The sequence below is a fragment of the Crotalus tigris genome, unplaced genomic scaffold (assembly GCF_016545835.1).
Source record: "Crotalus tigris isolate CLP2741 ecotype Arizona unplaced genomic scaffold, ASM1654583v1 scf7180000017881.257975618366:2651188, whole genome shotgun sequence".
NCBI lineage: Eukaryota > Metazoa > Chordata > Lepidosauria > Squamata > Viperidae > Crotalus > Crotalus tigris.
Window position 1 is genome coordinate 291,912 of NW_024096698.1, and position 18,697 is coordinate 310,608.

The window sequence follows — 18,697 nt, forward strand, 5'->3', positions numbered from 1 at the left end:
GCCAGAAGTTGAAATTGATTGATTGAACCTTTTTTTTTTTTTGTACACGGCGGCAGAGGCCTAAAGCGAAAAGGTTTTATAAAACCCAGCTGAAGGCCTAGGACAGGGGCAATGGCGCGTGTGCCCACAGAGAGGGCTCTGAGTGCCGCCTCTGGCACCCGTGCCATAGGTTCGCCACCACTGGCCTAGGACCATGTTGGCTTTTTCGGTAGCTGCAACATACTGCTGGCTCATATTTAAGAGATTGTCAACTAGGACTCTCAAGATCCCTCTCGCGGTTACTACTCTCCACCTTAATAGTGCTGAAGGAAACCTTTAGAGCTGCCAAATTTCCAAAAGATACTGGAAGTTGGCATATTTATTAGGCAAATACACAGGTAATCCTCGACTTACAACCACAATTGAGCCAAAAAATTCTGTTCCTTAAATGAGACAGTTGTTAATTTTGTCCCATTTTACAACTTTTTTTGCCATAATTAAGTGAATCACTGCAGTTGTTAAGTTAGTGACATGGTTGTTAAGTGAATCAGGCTCCCCATTGACTTTGCTTGTCAGAAAATTGCAAAAGGTGGACTTCCGGTTGCATCATGGTATCACAGCTGAAGGAAAGCGGGGCTCTGCTTCCCACGGCTGATTCCGCCCTGCCAGGAGGCTCTAAATGGGCCTAAAGTCGCCCTGGAGGGGCAATGGAAGTGACCCTCGTAGATCACAGAAAGACAACTGTCAATCCGTTTGATCCAAGGAAAGCCCTCCAAACCGGCAGGGGAAAGGCTAGCTGCACTTTTATGGCTAGCCAAGCCATTGACAACCGAATAAAGAAAACACCAGCATTATCAGCATTTTAAACAACATGTGTGGTACTGGATGAGATTATTAATTCTCTCTCTACTATGATATTTGACTCCTGGATAAGACAAACTCCCATAAAGCAAGAAATCCCCAAGCAAAGAAGGGGACTTTTGCTCTCCCTTTCCAGAGGAAAAAAAATTGGGTGAATCCTTTATGGGGAAAAAAAACAAAGAAGAATATAATACCAAAGTGGAAGTTCTACAAGACAGAGCATTGACAAATCGCAGAACTGAGAAATTAGTTAAGGGTTTTCTCTTTGGAAAGAATATTGGGGTGAAAGTCAAGAAACTTTAAAGCAAAAATAATTGTTTATTTTTAAGTGTTGGGAAATGGACATCTGAGGACATCTAGTGGTGACATAGAGGTACAGCATTAAACTTATTGCAGCTAGAGCAGAGGTTCCCAATCTTTTGGGCACCAGGGATCGGTTCCATGGAGAAAGGTTTTTCCACGGACTGGAGAGTGCGTGGTTTTGTGTGCTGCCTGCATCCCATGGATGGGGCTTTTCTTGTTTCTGCGGACTGGTTGCTGGCATGCTGTGGACCAGTACCGGTCCATGGACCAGGGGTTGGGCACCCCTTGACTAGAGCATTTGGTACAATGCCTAGATACAGATAAACTCTCAGCTTCTTTGACCTTCAGCTAAGCTTTCAGTTCAACAGAGAAAAATATTTTGGACTACTCTCTACTTGGTAGAAGATATAACTGTTTTGAAACTTGGTGACTATTCTGGACTACAAATATTGACTGAATCTTAACTTTTGATTTTCTGCCTCTTGGTTATTCTTTTTTTAACTAGGGGTAGACTAAAGGATTGACTTTAAGATGGTTGTACATTGTGGATTACAAACATTGTTTGGACTGAAATCTTTGGATTCCTGGACAGAAGAATTGTAACAAAATACTTTTGGTTAATGATAGACCTATATTGTGGAACTTATTGGATTACAAAGACTACACATAAAGACTATAAAACTATATGAAATGATTTTAAACCTAAATTTAATTTTAACTTGTATATTATTGTATTGATTATAAGATTGGTCCTATCAAACAAGACTAGCACTTGGGAAATACAAATAGGAGTGCTCCACATTTAGTCAAAAGTGGTAAAAGTGTCTGCCTCTGAAGCCCACAATATGGCACACCAGGATAGAGAACTAATAATTTCCATAAAGAAATACAACTTATATTGCAATAAATTCAAGAGACAATTGTGTTACATAGAGAAGATTCAAAAAGAAACCACGAAGAGACTAAAGAGAACATGAATAAGATAAATGAGCAAATTCCTAAGTTAAAATTTAAACTAGGGAATCCCCAGAAAATGACTACAAAGAAAGAACAAGAACCCAGAAAATAGAGGACAGATTAGAAAAAAATGATCCAAAGACAGAGGAAATAAAGAAAGGAAACTATAGACTGACACAAACAAAGAAAAATACGGAAGACCCAGAGATAATATCGGACATGGAAAGAACACCATCCCTCAAGACCTCAGAATATACTTGAAGATAAGGAGGAAGATTGTATAGAACAGACTATAGAGCCATCAGAAGAAGCGTTAGAAACTGGAAAACAAGAAATGATAAGAGAAGCTGAGGAAGTGGGTGCTTCTCAATGAATACGACTGGGCTGAACTCCCCCTCAGAAATACCTTATTCAAATGGCTTTTCCTGTCACAAAGAGCACCCATAAAAATTGAGGAAAAATGCTTTGATGATTTAAATACACTCTTTTGGAAGCCTAACTGGCAAAGAAAGAAAGCTAGAGTTAGACTAAAGAAAATAGAGGACTTGATTGATTGGTTGGGGCCTCATATTACCAAACAGGTGTTTGAATATGGCTAGAAACAGATAACTTTTAGATATTAAAAGACTATATGATATGATTTATACTTAGAATGATTTATTTTTCTATGAGATTGGAAATATGAAAATAACAGGATGGTTTTTAATAAGGAAAGTTTTACTCACCTCAATGTAACTACTGTTGAGAAAATCGTAATGTACAAAGTTATTTTGAATACTGAAGGGAAAACAAAATGAAAACGAGCTGGGAAAACAGGATATTGGTCTAATAAGGTGACTAATTACAAATAAAGTTGAGTTACAAATTGGATAGAAAAAATGCTATAATTTAGAAACAATGTCAGTAGATACAATATTAGAAAAATATGATGAAGAATAAACATAATGTGGTATGTATGTTATATGTATTAATAGTAGAAAGAACTGTTATCTGTTTAGTCTTTGAAAAGTGAAGAATCATCACTTGAAGAAGAGAAGATTAAGAAAATGTTAGAATGTGCAGAAACCAAGAGCGATATTGAAGAACAAAGAAAAGATGCAGAATAATTTTAATATATATTGTTAAGTAAAAAATGAACCCAGACAACACATCGTTTATTAAGCACTTATGATTTGTAAAAATTATAAAATCAATAAAATTTTATTTAAAAAAAAGAAAGAAAATTGCAAAAGGTGATCACAAGACTCTGGGACATTCCATGAGTCAGTTGCTAAGCATCCGAATTCTGATTACATGATCATGGGGATGCTCCAATGGATGTAAGTCTGAAATCTAGTCATAAGTCACTTTTTTCATTGTTGTTATAATTTTGAACGGTCACTAAATGAACTGTTGTAAATTGAGGGTTACCTTGTATCATAGTCACTGCCAGGGCTTTTTTTCTCATAGAACGCCCAGAACGGAGTTCCGGCACCTTTTTTGGATGGAACCTTGTAGGGTAGGCAAGGCGGGTTGTATGATATGTGTGAGTTCCGGCACCTTTTTTTTTTTTTTTTTTACAAAAAAAGCACTGGTTACTGCAATGACAATAGTTCTGCTATTCAGACTTCAGAGTTATATACAGAAACATTTGCCACTTTTGCCTAGTCAATGAACTTGGCCATTCTTTCCCTTCTAAATTCCTGTTTCTGGAGTAGAATTGAACGTAATGCCATTATGTCTTCACAAAGGATATTTGGAGATAGGCACAAAATCCTATATTCGCTAGCTAATTATATCCCAGCTGACCACAGGTATTTCTTTTGGCTATTTGCTTGTACCTACAGTACATAAAAAGTAAAGGTGCTCTTTAGTCTTGATATTATTAAAAAGTTGCCATTTTTCTACTATTATTTTTTTACTTCCCATTCTAGCTAGCAATTCAGATTTTCCCAGGTGGTCCTATATCTAAATAAAAGGAAGGCAGCCCTCTTCAACTTCTGAGATCAGCCAAAGTCGGTGGAGTATAAATAAGATTGGAGACTGACAAAAACAAATAAAACAAAACCCCTCAGATTTTGATGGGCTTAAATCACTTTAAATACAATAAGATTTTCTTTGTTCAGTTCCTTGTTGGCTGCTTTTGAACTATAGTCCACTGATCCACTCTATATTGCTAAGGCAATTTTCTACCTTCAGTTTAGCCTATAAATATTCAGGATAATATTCTTAGCCAAAGTCTTTTTTTTTTGTTAGAGCCTAAATGGCAGCAAGGCTTAAGTTCTTTTAAAGGAATGTTATAAAATGCCAAAACTGCATGTGAAAACTTCAGTTAATCACATATAGAATTGCTAGATTCAAGTTCTAAAGCATATCAGATTTGCAGAGCATGTAAATTATAAAATTATTCAGAGACAGCTAGCAGATAATTATTAAATCACTAAGTTTGGTTCTGCTCAGATACTCAGAGCAATGCTTTAATTACACAGGAACAATTAAGTAGCTTGTTTCCAGAAACAGTAATTTATTTTAAAATGCCCAGTGAGTTTCATATCTAAACAGGATTTCAATTGCCACTTTTTTTTTTGGTGCTGCAATTACTTGGTTTTTTTTTTTTTTTTACTTATTGTGTTGAATTCCTGAATTCTTTTTTTTTTTTTAAACAAATGCTACTCTTCTTGCAACAAAACATTAAAAAGGAGGACAATTAGCATTGTTAGAAAAGCCTTGAAGACTGTGGTAAATAAAATTATATAGCCATTTGTCCGAAATGGTGTAGGGTTTCCTGCCTGAGCAGGAGTTTGGACTCAATAACCTCCAAGGTCCCTTCCAACTTTATTATTATTTACTACTACTACTATTTTTTTTATTATTATTATTAGTATTTAAAAATACTTATCCTTGGTGACCGGAAAATCAAATCATCTGCCTTCTTTTTACATATATTTGTAACACAGCAATTTATAAAATGAATACTTTTTTGACTAAGTATATCTATCCTCTTTGAAATGATAAAAAATTTGAAATGGCTTGTTTTGCATACAAATATGAGAAAAATAGCCATGAATTCCTATGAACACTAGGTGGCACAGTTTAATATGACAAATACAATAGTATGGTAGAAAATTAAAGACACAGAGAAAGATGCCATCTAGTCCTTTCAGTATGATAGTGGCATTTAAGAAGAAATGAACCAAATTTTTAGAATAAGGATGCTCTTCTAATATTATGCATTACAATATGATAAATATATCTAGGAAACCTATAATTTTATCTATTATTCACTTGAAGTATTTTCTAGAGAAATATGAAATGTTTTTATCTTACATCCAAAACAACAACATCTTAAAACTCTAATATTTTAATAAAACCCTTACAGGAAACTAAATATTAATAGCACCAACTAGGTGGATTGTATGTTGTAAATATGACATTTGACAGCCATAATTAAGTTAAAACTGTTCTCCTTTGTGCAAAAAGAGACATTCATCCTTTCCCTGTATGGATGAAGGGATAAATTCTTCTATTCGTGCACGTTTTATCCTTCCACATTTTCCTACACTTTTGAGTCACATGGAAAAGGACCACTTTATTTCAGAAGAAGATGAAAAATAAAGGACAGAGTTGCTCTCTATATGATTCCATGAGAAAGGAAATGAAGTGCTTTGTCAGGAAAGGGAAGAATTTTGGTAGAACATTTTAGGAGAAAAGAATGAGGTAATAAAATTAAAAAGAAAAAGACATTGGGATTTTACTTGCCAAGTTGAGATTTCTGTCTCCTTTGCTCCTGGATCTTTATGCTTTTCTACTATTAGTTTTAGCTTAGTTACAGTTTTCACAACTTCAAAAGAGGGTTTTCAATACTGAAGTAAAAATAATAACAAAACTTTTCTTCAAAATTAATTATAACATAATAAAACCAATGAGATTTGACTCACAAAATGTAGATCAAGTGAAGAAACCATAAAAAATACTTGTACTGTGAATATTAGAAAAAGATTTTACAGTTAAATGTGATAAATTTACTTTTGACTATATTCTGCTTTAGATTGTTCTGTGAGACATAAGATAGCAGTTATGTAATTGATAATGCTGTCAAAAAAGAAGAAAACAACATGGAGCAATGGAATCTCATCCATGTAAATTTGGCAATCCCATCTTTAAAAGTAATTCAGAATACAAAATATTAAAGCAGGAATCTCATTTTTATAGTAGATAAAATACTGGAATAAAGCTAAGAAAACATGGGATCAGGTACTCATCAAATATGAGGAGCCTAATAATTTTTGGGGGAGAACAGTGATATTGGTTTCATAATAACACCTCCATTTAAAACTAGTCTCTCCTAAAACAATAAAAAATGGAAATTGCTGGGGCAGTACAGGTCTAATGAAGCTTGCCCCTCAAAAGGTGATCTTGGACCACTTGCTAATTTTGTTTAGCCTTACAAGGCTAGAAGAGGGAAACTACTGTATGGGTTATCTTAAGTTCAACTTTGCAAAGTCTTGTTTAGTCTCTTGCTGAACAGAGTAGAGCAGACCATGTGTGCAGTCTCTGCCTCCCATGTCTTTGTATATATATCCTCTCAACCCTTTACTTTGCCACATTGAACAAGGAAGTTCAAAAGGTACTTTTCCATAAATGTACTTGAAAACACTTAGAAACTTCCTATAGACATTGTTGCTGAACATGATGATTTGAGATTTTAAACTACTTTCTTTGTATATCCATTAACATTATACTCTTGCTTAACAGTGGCGACTGCGACTGCCAGAACTGCTATTCCTAAACAACACCGTCACATGACATTATGCTTTACAACTACATCACTTGGTGACAACAGTTCTGTCCCAATTTCCTTCATTAGCCAAGAACTACCTGTAGATAATTTTTCTTTTAAAAAATCATAGTTCCTTTGTTGTAAATAACTTTTATTGCAGCAAGTGACAGGTAGGCACCCTCTCCCTCTCAATATTTGTTCTGTAGCTTGAATGGCAGGTCTCAATCTGCATGGATTTCTATCCCATTTAGGCTTATAGCCCAGAGTTTCCCAACCTTTCCGGCTTTGCCGATTGGGGGGGGTGGGGGGAGGGGATGGTTTGCGCAAACAGCATGTGCAGCTTTTTTATACGCAGTTCATGCAAATGGAGCACTCACACTGCGTGCATAAGTGATACGGGCACTCACTGGTGGGTTCCACGGCCTAATTGCAAACCTCTCTCACCCTTCTAGTGGGCCATTGCCCACAGGTTGCGGACCCCTGCTATAGCCCTATCATCAAAAAGAAATGGTTTGTTCCAATTTCTCACTTTTTCTATGAACTTGACATCGTGTTCTGCTCCAGTGGAACACAAAACATTGACATCCTTGAACGTCTTATTCAATTGAAGCATAGTTCATAATAAAATGAACATTTTGAATGGGGTTATTTTGTGCTAAACATATTTCTCATTTTGTATGTATGTACTTAGTAAGATATATTTGATTATTATTACTGCCAGCTTCATTGGCCTTTTAAAGTCACAATTTGGGAGGAAAAATACTTTTTGGTGGTAAGGCTAAACTAATCTAATTACAATTCATTTTCTTTCTTATTGTTGAAAACAATGACTTTTTTCTCCTACAAGATTCTAAATTACTCAATTTTTTTTTGCAGCATCAAGCTGCATGTCATCCAGCTGTGTTCAGAACTATTGATGAAATTTTCAAGTAAGTTTGCATGTAATTTATGTGGGAGGAAGAACTATTTAAAATGATCAAATCATATGCAGTTGTTTGAATATGATAGATACATATGTGGTAGAAGGGGCGTTGTCTTACCTGAATGCCTTTTCTCAGCATGATGATATAGAATCCACCGGTGGGTAATCTCAGCCTTCCTGCTCAGAAATCTGCCACACCTCCTTCTGAGCTGGACCTTATCCAGTTTTTGACCAAGGCGAAGCAAAACATGACGAAGTCCGGCGCGTTGGCTCCTCCTACTTTGACACAGGCCCAGACGGCTTTTAAGGGTGGGTGTGGATTCTACATCATCATGCTGAGAAAAGGCGTTCAGATAAGACAACGCCCCTTCTCTAGCATGATGAGTGTAGAATCCACCGGTGGGACATACCAAAGCCGCTCATGTCCCTACGGGGGGGGGGGAATATTCTGGGCTTGTGTCCCATCAGAAGAAATTACTTGCTGTAACACCCTCCGGCCAAACAGCATCTGCAGAGGCAAACTTGTCCAGCTTGTAATGTCTGATGAAGGAAGAAGATGAGGACTAAGTTGCCGCCTTGCAGATTTCCTCAATGGATGCCTGGGTAGACCAGGCCGCTGACGTAGCCGCACTGCGAGTGGAGTGGGCAGTAATGCGTCCAGGGACCGGTAGGGACTGAGAGAGATAGGCATGGGCAATGCATGCCTTAATCCACCTTCCAGTGGTCGAAGAGGAAACCTTCTGACCCATGGAAGAGGGTTGGAATGACACAAACAAGTCCTCTGATTTGTGAAAGGCAGAGGTTCGTTTCACATAATAACGCAGAACCCTGCGTATGGCCAGCTTATGCCACTGTCTTTCCAGCCTATGCGATGGATTGGGACAGAAGTCCGGAAGTACTAGCTCTTGGGTCCTATGGAACCAGGTATTGACCTTCAGGATGAAGGATGGATCTAACCGAAGGACCACTCTGTCCTCATAAAAGGTATACAGGTCACTCCTAACTGAAAGGGCAGCCAGCTCCGAAACGCCTGGCTGACGTGATTGCAATCAGAAAGGCCACCTTCAGAGAAAGGAGTCTTAATGAACAAGATTGGATAGGCTCAAACGGTGGTGAGACTAGCGCTTGTAGTACTCGTGGAAGATCCCAAGAGGGGTAGCAGCGAACCGCCAGTGGTCTGGCGTTAGTCGCCCCCTTGAGAAAGGCGCTTACTACTGGGTGCTGGGCTAAAGGGACCAGATTGTCACAAGTAAGCACTGTGGACAAGGCCGCTACTTGTCTGCGGATAGTGCTAGGTGTTAACCCTTTATCCATACCTTCCAACAGATAATCTAAAATATTGGGAATGGTGACAGAAAGAGGCTGGAGTTGGTGCTTAGTGTACCACAGGCAAAAGTTCCTCCACGTGGCATCATATATACTATTAGTCGAGGGGCGTCTGGAAGCTTGGATCATCAAGATCACCCTGGAAGAATAGGATTGTCTAGTTAAATTTCTCCCCTCAAGTGCCAGGCAGCTAACTGGACCCAATGGGGATCCAGGTGTTGAAGGGCCCCCTGGCTGAAGGAGATACAATCTGGAGGGATCCTCCATGTCGGTGAGATTGAAAGTTCCACGAGGTCAGCAAATGACGGTCATCTCGGCCAGTGTGGAACAACCAAGATGACCTCCGCTGCTCCTGAAGCAGTTTGCGGATGGTTGCCGGAATCAGTGGGAGGGGAGGGAATGCGTACAGCAACCCCTTGGGCCACTCACTGTGAAGAGCATCTGTTCCCTCTGCCCCTGGGGATGGGAACCTGGTGAAGTACCTGGGCAGTTGGGTGTTGTTTGGGGAGGCAAAGAGGTCTAACTGGGGTTGGCTGAATCTGTCCGAGATCTCCCTGAACAGAACTGGGTCCAGGCGCCACTCTGAGTGGTCCACCATAGACCTGCTCAGGGAGTCCACCTGATGGTTCGCCTCCCTCGATATGTGCTCTGCTTTGATGGATCCTAGATTGGCCTCTGCCAAAGAGCCCAGGCTGTGGGCTTCGAGCATAAGGGACTTGGATCAGGTCCCTCCCTCCCTGTTCACGTGCCTTGGCTGCCACGTTGTCTGTCAGTATCAGTAAGTGCTGCCTCGCTACTATGGTGGAGAAGTGGCGGAGTGCCAGGTGAATGGCCCTGAGTTCTAGCCAGTTTATGTTGTGGCTCAAGTCTGAACGGGACCATTGACCCTGGGCTAGATGTGTCTGGAGGTGAGCGCCCTAGCCAAACAGGCTGGCGTCTGTGGTCAAGTTGAGCCTGGCAGGCTCCTTGAAGAGGGATCCCTTGGCCATTGCCGGTGAGGTCCACCACAGAAGAGATGACAGTGTCTGGCGTGGGACCCTCACCCTCCTGGTGGAAGAACTCATGTTCCGCTTCTGAAAGGGGAGAAGGAACCACTGGAGTTCTCTGGAATGCAGCCTGGCCCATGGAACGATCCCCATACAGGAGACCATCTTCCCCAGCAGTTGAGACAGTTGGACTAGAGGGACTACCTTCTCTCTCCGAACACGGTGGATAAGGGTCCGGATGCTGTTCCGCTGTTCCTGGGAAAGGAAGACCTCGCACAGATTTGAGTCTATAACTGCCCCCGGTGAAGGAGATGAGATGAAGGGACCGTATGGCTCTTCTGGAAGTTCACAGAGAATCCATGAGCTTGAAGAGTCCTGATGGTGATTTCCAGGTCCAACTGAGCCGAATGGAAGGAGCGGGATTGGATAAGGATATCGTCCAGATAGCATTGTACGCGCACCGGGATCATTCTCAGATGGGCAGCTAATACCGCTAAGATCTTCGTGAACACCTGTGGAGCCGAGGAAAGGCCAAACGGGAGCGCTTTGTACTGAAAATGCCAGTGTGCGTAGCAAAACCGAAGGGAATTGCAGTGTTCGGGCAGGATTGGGATGTGAAGGTAAGGAAATTCCCCCTCCTGATGCTGGCCAGGATGGATTTGAGAGTCTGCATCTTGAACTGCTTGTAGGCCAAGAAGTAGTTTAGTCCTTTCAAGTCCAATATCGCCCTCCAGCCCCCCAAGGCCTTCGGTACCACGAACAGAATGGAGTAAAACCCCTGTCCCTTCTGTTCCGTGGGCACTGGCTCGATGGCCTCTATCTCTAGTAGGTGGGAGATGGCCATGGACATGAGTCCTGTCTTGGTGGTGTTTCTCGTGTTGGGGCACGCTAGGAAGCGCCCTGGAGATATGGATAAAAACTCCAGGGCAAGGCCATATCATATGGTGTCTATCACCCATGAGTCTGTGGTGGTGGCCTCCCCAAGTGTCGCTGAATAGGAACAGATGACCCCCTATGGGATAGGTCTCCTTGGCGTCACTTGTTCCGTCTGTATGGATGGCCTCCAGAGGGCTGAAATGGCTGCTTGGTCTGGTACTGGGCCCTGGCTCTAGGGGTCTGGCGGTCCTGCTGGCGATCCTGTCTAGGGGGGAAGGATCTAGAGTTCCGGGGCCAATCCCAGGACTGCCCGGCCTGAAAGGGCTGCCTCCAATCCCAGGTGGTGCTGGTACGAAAGGGCTGCCTATGGAAATCTTGTTGTGGTTTTCTGTCCGCCCTCCTAGAGGGGTGTGCAAGTACCTTGAGCTTGTCCTTTCCCTCTATTAGATATGGCTCGAGGACTGGGCCAAAGAGATGCGTGCCGCTATAAGGGGTGGTCGCCAGGCGCCACTTGGACTTCAGATCGGCCCGCCACTACTTTAACCAAAGAAGTCTGCAGGACAAGACATTGGCCGCAATAGATTTGGCAGAGTACCTAGCAGAGTGGAGCGATGCGTCCGCCACATATTCAGATGCTGTGACTAATTTGCCCAACGTCTGGTGTGCTCGCACCTGGCCAGGGGGAATAAGCGCCTGGAGCTCGCGGAGCCACATGATGGACGACCTGTTGAAAAAGGATGATGATGTCGCCGCCTTGACCGCCCACGCCGAGGCTTGGTGAGCTCTGCAGAAGGAAAATTCGAATCTTTTCTCCTCCGCTTTCAAGGCCTCTGCCATGTCTCCTGGAATGGTGGATGAAGAAAACAAGGAGGTTAAGGGAGTGTCCACGAGTGGCACCTCCAGGAGGGAAGAGAAGGAGGAAGAGATGTTGAAAAGCTTTTTCTCGGTCCTGCTGGGAGATGGAAGAGTGCCCAGGGAAGACCATTGCTTTTCCACCGTGCTGTGGAAGAAAGATGGGCAGGGAATCGAAACAGACCACCGATCTTAGAACAGAGGGTTCGAGTCCTGGGCGGTTGTGGCCGCCAGCTTAGGCTCCTGCTCCGTAGTGATGTTGGCTGTAGTACAGGCCTTCAGGAGCAGTGACCTGAATAGAGAAGGGTCAAATAGGCCAGATGCCAGGGACGGATCTGGAGCTGCCTCCTCGTTCTCTGACATGGGTATGTCTGAAGTTTCAAAGTCCACAGAGTCATCTTCTCCTACTTGGGAGGAAGTGTCAGAATTGCCCGAAGTGGGAAACAGGGCAGGTCCTGTCTGAGGCAGAGATGCCGGAGGAGGAGGAGGCATCTGCAAAGGCCTTTGACCCATGGAGGAGGCCATGTATTGTGCAAAGGCCTGGTGCATAAAGGCCTGAAAATGGTCTGGCCACGTGCGCTGTTGGTCTGTTGGGTGGATGCCAGCTGCTGTAGGAGTATATGTGGCTTCTGGGCCTTGTTGTGTTGTGGGGGAGGGGAAAATTCCCTGAGTGTTTGCAAGAGGGGGGGAGGGGGACCAACCTGTCCAGTTTCCCCCTGGGGGCATCATGGGGAGGCCGAATTGAGGCTCAAATGGTGAGCGGTCCAGTGGAACGGAGGAAACCACTTCTGTTCCACTGGAGGTGAACCTTTGAGCTCTGGAGAACTCTTTCTCCAGCGCCTGATGTCTCCTCGAGGCCTCTCTCTCAGCAGCTTTGGAGGGCTTCTTGGTGGACGAGGCCTTTGCCTTAGTTGTTTTCCTTCCCCCCGCTTCCAAATCAGAGGATCTGTGCTTTTTTTCTGCGGGGGGGGGGGCAGAAGAGCCCTGCGATGGCTGAGGAGTTACACTGTCTGCCATTGCCACCTGGATATTCCAGGTAGGAGATGTCCAGGGGAGGGTAGGAACGCAGATCTGGTTGTCAGAGAGGGAAACCCCGCGCTCTGAGCAACAGCAATGGCTGACAGCCAGATAATCACCTAGAATTATCTGCTAGGCCTTGCAGCACAGCGCCACACGGCTAAATGGGACAGGTGGAGTCTAATAAAATTCCCCCTCTCATGAGTGGATATCAATGATCAAAGGTTAAGGCCCTGCAGAGGTGATGTGTGCTCTGAATAGATCCCCTCTGGCCCAGACCTTAAGCCTCGAAGACTCTGTGATGCCTCTGAAAAAGGCCTGCTGTCTTGTTACAAAAAGGTTCAAAGGCCTGCCAATTATTCTGAGATGGCCGAGGGCTGTCCGAGGAATTCAAAATGGCGGCCGCCCACTGATTTTGTGGCCTGACAAACACTCTGGGCAGGGGGAAGTATCGTGGGAGAATAGAATGCTGGAGTATGCCCCCCGATCCATGCCTGTCACGGCAGGATAAAAGGAGAGCCTGGATTATGGCATAGAAGTCTGAATGGTGAAAATGAGGCCTTGCAAGGCTCTCAGAATGGCAGCCGCACTTTGTGAGGCTCTCCAAAATGGCGGCCGTGCCAAAATTAAAGCCGGGCTTTCCCTGTCCTGGGAGACCCTGAGGGAGCTCTGCCTGTCGTTTTAAGGCTGTTGCCTCACTCTAAGGCTGAAAAGGCGGATACTTGCTGTTTCGATCGTTGCACAGCCTCCACTGAGATCCGGATGGTCGTCTGGGTTTTCAGAAGCCTCACGGCAACGTCGCACTTCAGCAAGGCTGTCCGGTCTCCCAAGGCTCCGTGGGGGATCATCCAGGTAAGGCTAACCCCCGTATCTCCTGGATCAGCTGGATCAGGGTTAGGTGTAGCCTCTATGAGTCCGAGGATGGAAAAAAAACCCTGCTCGGTTGGAGCCTGCAAGGCTCGTTGGAGCAGAGGCTGCAGTCAGCTGCAAGCTAACTCTATCAATTTGGAGCCAAATTATCCTGTCAAAATTAAGGTGAATTTGGAATTAAGTATTTGATCAATTTGATTAATTTAACCTAATCTAGTGTTCAGAGGAGCCAAGAATAATTGCGTCCTGCTGAGCTAAGACTAAGTCAAAAACTGGGTAAGGTCCAGCCCAGAAGGAGGCGTGGCAGATTTCTGACTTAGTCTCAACTGAGCAGGAAGGCTGAGATTACCCACCGGTGGATTCTACACATCATGCTGGAGAATGAATTATTACATGTCAAGATTTGTATATATGTGTGTATGTATAGGTATATGGATATGGGGATCTTTAATATATCTTAACCAGGAGTCATTACTTTTCACATGTTAGCCTCAGAACTTTTTTGATGAATTTTTGCAATGGTTCTTTTTCATAAAACTGCTTCAGATTCTTTTATAACACTGTTTTTGGGATTGACTTTACCTTATATTCTGCTATTACTTAAATAAAAATGTAAACAATTGAATTTAATTGCATCAGGGTGGCCTTGTTCCATTCAGAAACTAATTAGGAACTGACCTGACAGGACTTAGATGGAAAACTAAGAGTTGAAGACTAGACTGGATTATTTTAAACATAATCCCCCCCCCCAAAAGGGAGTGACAGACAACTTCACAATATTTCAGAGAAAATTGCATTGGTGTCTCTCTGATATTGTGGGAATCAAATTGTATGCAAAGGTGAATATATATTATTTATAATTAAAATACTGAGAATCTGAAACAAATGGCTAATTCTGTAGCACAAAGAAAAGTTGCTTTTAGTTATTTATCTCTCTATGGAAATTAGATAAGGTATACAGCTGAAGAGAGCTGATTTATTAGCAGGGACTTTCATAATCCCATTCCCTAGATTATTTTGATGGAATGCTCTTCCTTTGCAATTAATTTAAGTGGTTAAGGCACCTCTTATTGATCATTAGACTCTTTGACTCTTAAACTCTCAGCCTGAATGAATGGATTAGAAGCAGATCACCTTCTGAGCAAAGGTACACCGTATAGAATGTTGATAGCAGCCATTTTGGGGAACTGGGGATTAGAAATGCAAACTCTTGTTCAGTAAATACGAAGATTTCTACTCTTCCCCTTCCCTCTGTTATGTTCACTTAATGCAGTGTTTCCCAAACTTGACAATTTTAAGGCATGAGGACTTCAACTCCCAGAATTCCACAGCCAGCAACGCTGGCTGTGGAATTCTGGGAGTTGAAGTCCACATGCCTTAAAATTGTCAAGTTTGGGAAACACTGACTTAATGGTTACTTCCACTAGAATCAGTTCTTTTCTTTTCCCAAAGTTACAGAATTGGAAAAACTGGTAAATTAGTGAGGCTGGTAAAACAGTTTATCCAATACCTTCATCGTTTCTATATAAAATTGCCGATGGGATTTGTGGAGTTTCACATCAAAAACATACTTATTGATTCATTAAATAATTATACTTCCAATTTCCAAAGCCAGCATATTAGGGATTGAGGAAAATGAAAGAATATTGTAACAGAATGCACAGGAATGTTTTCTATTGCCATTTTCACTATTTGTTTAATTTTAAAAACATATTCTGGTGTGAGATTTTGTAACTAAGAAACTTAACTGTGTACTTCAATTATAGTAGATATAGTAAATCATATGGTTTGTAGTTGAAAAACAATGTTCCAACATCATCAGAAGGATTTGTTCTAATGGCAGTAATAGACAGGTGTTTAATATAGTCATATTCAAGGACAAGCAAAATGAAGTTGGGGTTTTCTTCACTTCCCATGCGGTCTAAAAGCTAGATGAGTTAAGCCCAAAGCTTGAGGCATGGGAAGAATGTTCTTGTTTGGGTATTTTTTTTTTTTTTTTGCCTCCCTCTCTCAATTAGCGACTGTGTGATTGGCATACTCATAATCTGACCTGTCGTAATTAAACTTTTCACTGCTCAGGAATGCCCTGCTGGAAACTGCTGGAGCTCAAGAAATAATGATTGTAATGCAGGTGTTTACACAGTGCTTTGTTCAAGCTTACCATGAGAATAATAAGCAGGTTAGTCAAGTTGCTTTCTTATTATTTTTAAAAAATGAAACGCTTCAAAATTTAGGGCAAAAGAATCATTTTGAAGTTTAGATCAGTGGACAAGTATATCAACCCAAATAATACCTTTAGATTGCAGTAGATGGTTGGTAACATCCATTTCAGAATTTTAAATTATATCAAATTTAAATTAGACACAAAACCAATAAATATCTTTCAATCTACATGTTACTTAGCTAACATCAATATTCACTATATATTTCAGTGCAGATGTAATTGAGCATGTTGTGGAAACGTTAGATGCATCTTTATAACTTACAGAAAATCTTATTGGTCCATCAACTAGGGCAAGGGTGTCAAACTGCCGGCCCGTGTGCCGGACCCGTCACCAGGAAACCGCGCCCATACATTGCGTGGCGTCACATGACGTCGCAAGTTTGACATGTCTGATTTAGGATAAAACACAGCTATCTGTTTTAATATGAAGTAAGATGTTAATTTTTTTTTGCATTCAGATGACCTTTTCTGTTCCTTGGATTTACATAACAAACAACTAAACACATCATTGGTTCATAGCTAACCTCATTTGGCATTTCCTTTGGTTTGTATTGCTCTCTATAATAACTTTACAAGTGCTCCTTTTTGCTTTAGTCAGTTAAAGTAGCTGTGAAAATTTAAGTTTGGGCCACACAAATACTTTAATATTTCTCTGCTCAAAAATTTCCTTTAGTAAATGCTCCAGTGGTTTTTCCATGTTGTGAGGGAGATCAATTGGTCAGTAGTTATTCATGTTGCAAATGATGCAGTAATTAGTTCTAATTAGCATTGTAATTAAATCTCTTTTTGAGTTCCAAAGGTATGAATTAGGAGTAAAATTGCAGCTGTCTAAGTTAATATGTATATGTGCCACACCCATTAAATTTGCTTATATGGCAGCAGCAAATTTTGCTGCCTTGGCATGAATGGGGTGGCTGGGTGGAGAACTTAAACTTAATTCCACACCCTTTAAATGGCCAGAAGCCAACTGTGTTAATCACTTTGTTATTTATGTGCTTTGTTGTTAAGCTGTTTTTAATATGTTAAATATTAATAATTTAATATGTTTTGGCATTTTATTTAAGCAATTTTTTACTTTTACTGTTACAATTTAGGGAAAAATCTGGGATTGGTATGGTATGCAGGCAGACAGGAATGCTTTCTGGCTTTTTATTTGTTTACGCTTTAGTCCTGAACAGACTGAGTTCTGTCCATCTCCATAGTATGGGTCAGTGATGGCAAAACTATGATGTGTATCAAAGATGACATGTCATGAACATTTTGGGTAGACACATCCGTGCTCACAAACACCTGATAACAACTATTCTCAAAAGCATGCCTGTTCTCATGTCATTTTTGGAGACTACAGAGGCCATGTGAGAATGGGGAGTGCTATTGTGCAGAGTCCAGAGTCTCAAAAATCATAAGAAAATCATGCTTTTCTGAGGCTATGGAGGCCATGGAAGAGCATTCTCTTAGCTGCTTTAAGAATGAAGGCCTCAAAGAACCTCAGGTAGGGGCTATCAGCAGAAAGAAAACACCGCCTGAAGGTAAGCAGCGCACAAAAGATCCTGGGGAACGCTAGGCCACAGAGACAATTCTACCTGTCCCCAAGGCTTGCGTGCTTTGGGGAATGGTGCAAAACAGCCTTTTTGAGTGGCAGTAGTGGTACCTAGGATTGAAGTCAAAGCCTGGGCTCCATTTCAGGCCCAGCCTTGGTGCTGCTGCCAAGTGCTGTTGTTCAGAGTGGCCTAGATTGGCGGGGAGGGAGTAGAGAATTATTTCTCTTTTGTTCAGAGATGTTTGTCTATGACACACCAGTTAGGCATCTTCTGAACGGTTCGCCATCATTGATATAATACTGCACAAATATTTGACATTCCTAAACTATGAATAAACTATTAGCATGTGCCTTAACAGCATAACATAAGCTTCCTAATACATTTAGATCAAGAGATCATCTATGCAATCATGGGTATCCATGAGGAGAGACTTGTGGGAAAGTGACAATACACAGGTCATAGTTATGCATACGATGTAATTATATCATTTGCATCATGACATGACTGGTCCAATCACTTAATAATGCAAATTTGTGTGATATCTGGATGATGCACAGATTTCATCATGGCTTTTACCAGCTTCTTAATGTGTATTATCTTATATTTTAATATTTACTAAGCATATTTGCTTGCAGGATTATCATTTGGTACAATCAAGACAGAATGAATGAAAATAATTTTTTTTGCTGATATAGGCTAAGATGTCTGTGTCTATAATTCCCCCCCCCCCAGTATGATTTGTTTCCTCCCATCAGGTATTGAAAAATTTGTCCTTTTTGATAATCATTGATAAAAGATGAAGCTTTCTTAATCTTCTTAAAAGCCATTTATGAAATGAATTCTTTAAGTAATATAATCATGTGTTGAAGAAATTATTTTTTGCTGCCTTACAAGTATCTTCAGTGAAGTAGTAATTCCTTCACAACTTTCATTTAACAAAAAAACCTTTATGATTTCTTATCTTGATTTACATATGTTACAGAATAAGGAAGTATAATTTATTCATCCAGTCATGTACTTCTCTGTATTTCCAATGAGTCATACGTATCAGGGTTTTTTCATTTACCCTAATTCGGGAAATATTTGAAGTGAGATTTCTAAACAATTATTGCTGTTTCTCCTCTCCTCCCCCCCGTTGCAGAATTATTTTTTATTAATCAGGTAGTTCACATGGATTCCAATGGTTGTATTGAAAATTGTGAGCTTTGATATCTTTTGTTTCTC

At 41.3% G+C, this 18,697-nt stretch overlaps 1 protein-coding gene across 3 annotated transcripts in view; it reads left to right on the forward strand.

Moving 5' to 3' along the window:
* Window positions 1–18,697, forward strand: part of FANCC (FA complementation group C) — a 68,822-nt gene that overhangs the window by 44,013 nt on the left and 6,112 nt on the right. For all 3 annotated transcript variants that reach the window (XM_039343878.1, XM_039343877.1, XM_039343879.1), the window contains exons 9-10: window positions 7,736–7,788; window positions 15,788–15,887. In XM_039343878.1, the coding sequence (XP_039199812.1) occupies window positions 7,736–7,788; window positions 15,788–15,887 (153 nt within the window). The remainder of the gene's footprint in view (window positions 1–7,735; window positions 7,789–15,787; window positions 15,888–18,697) is intronic.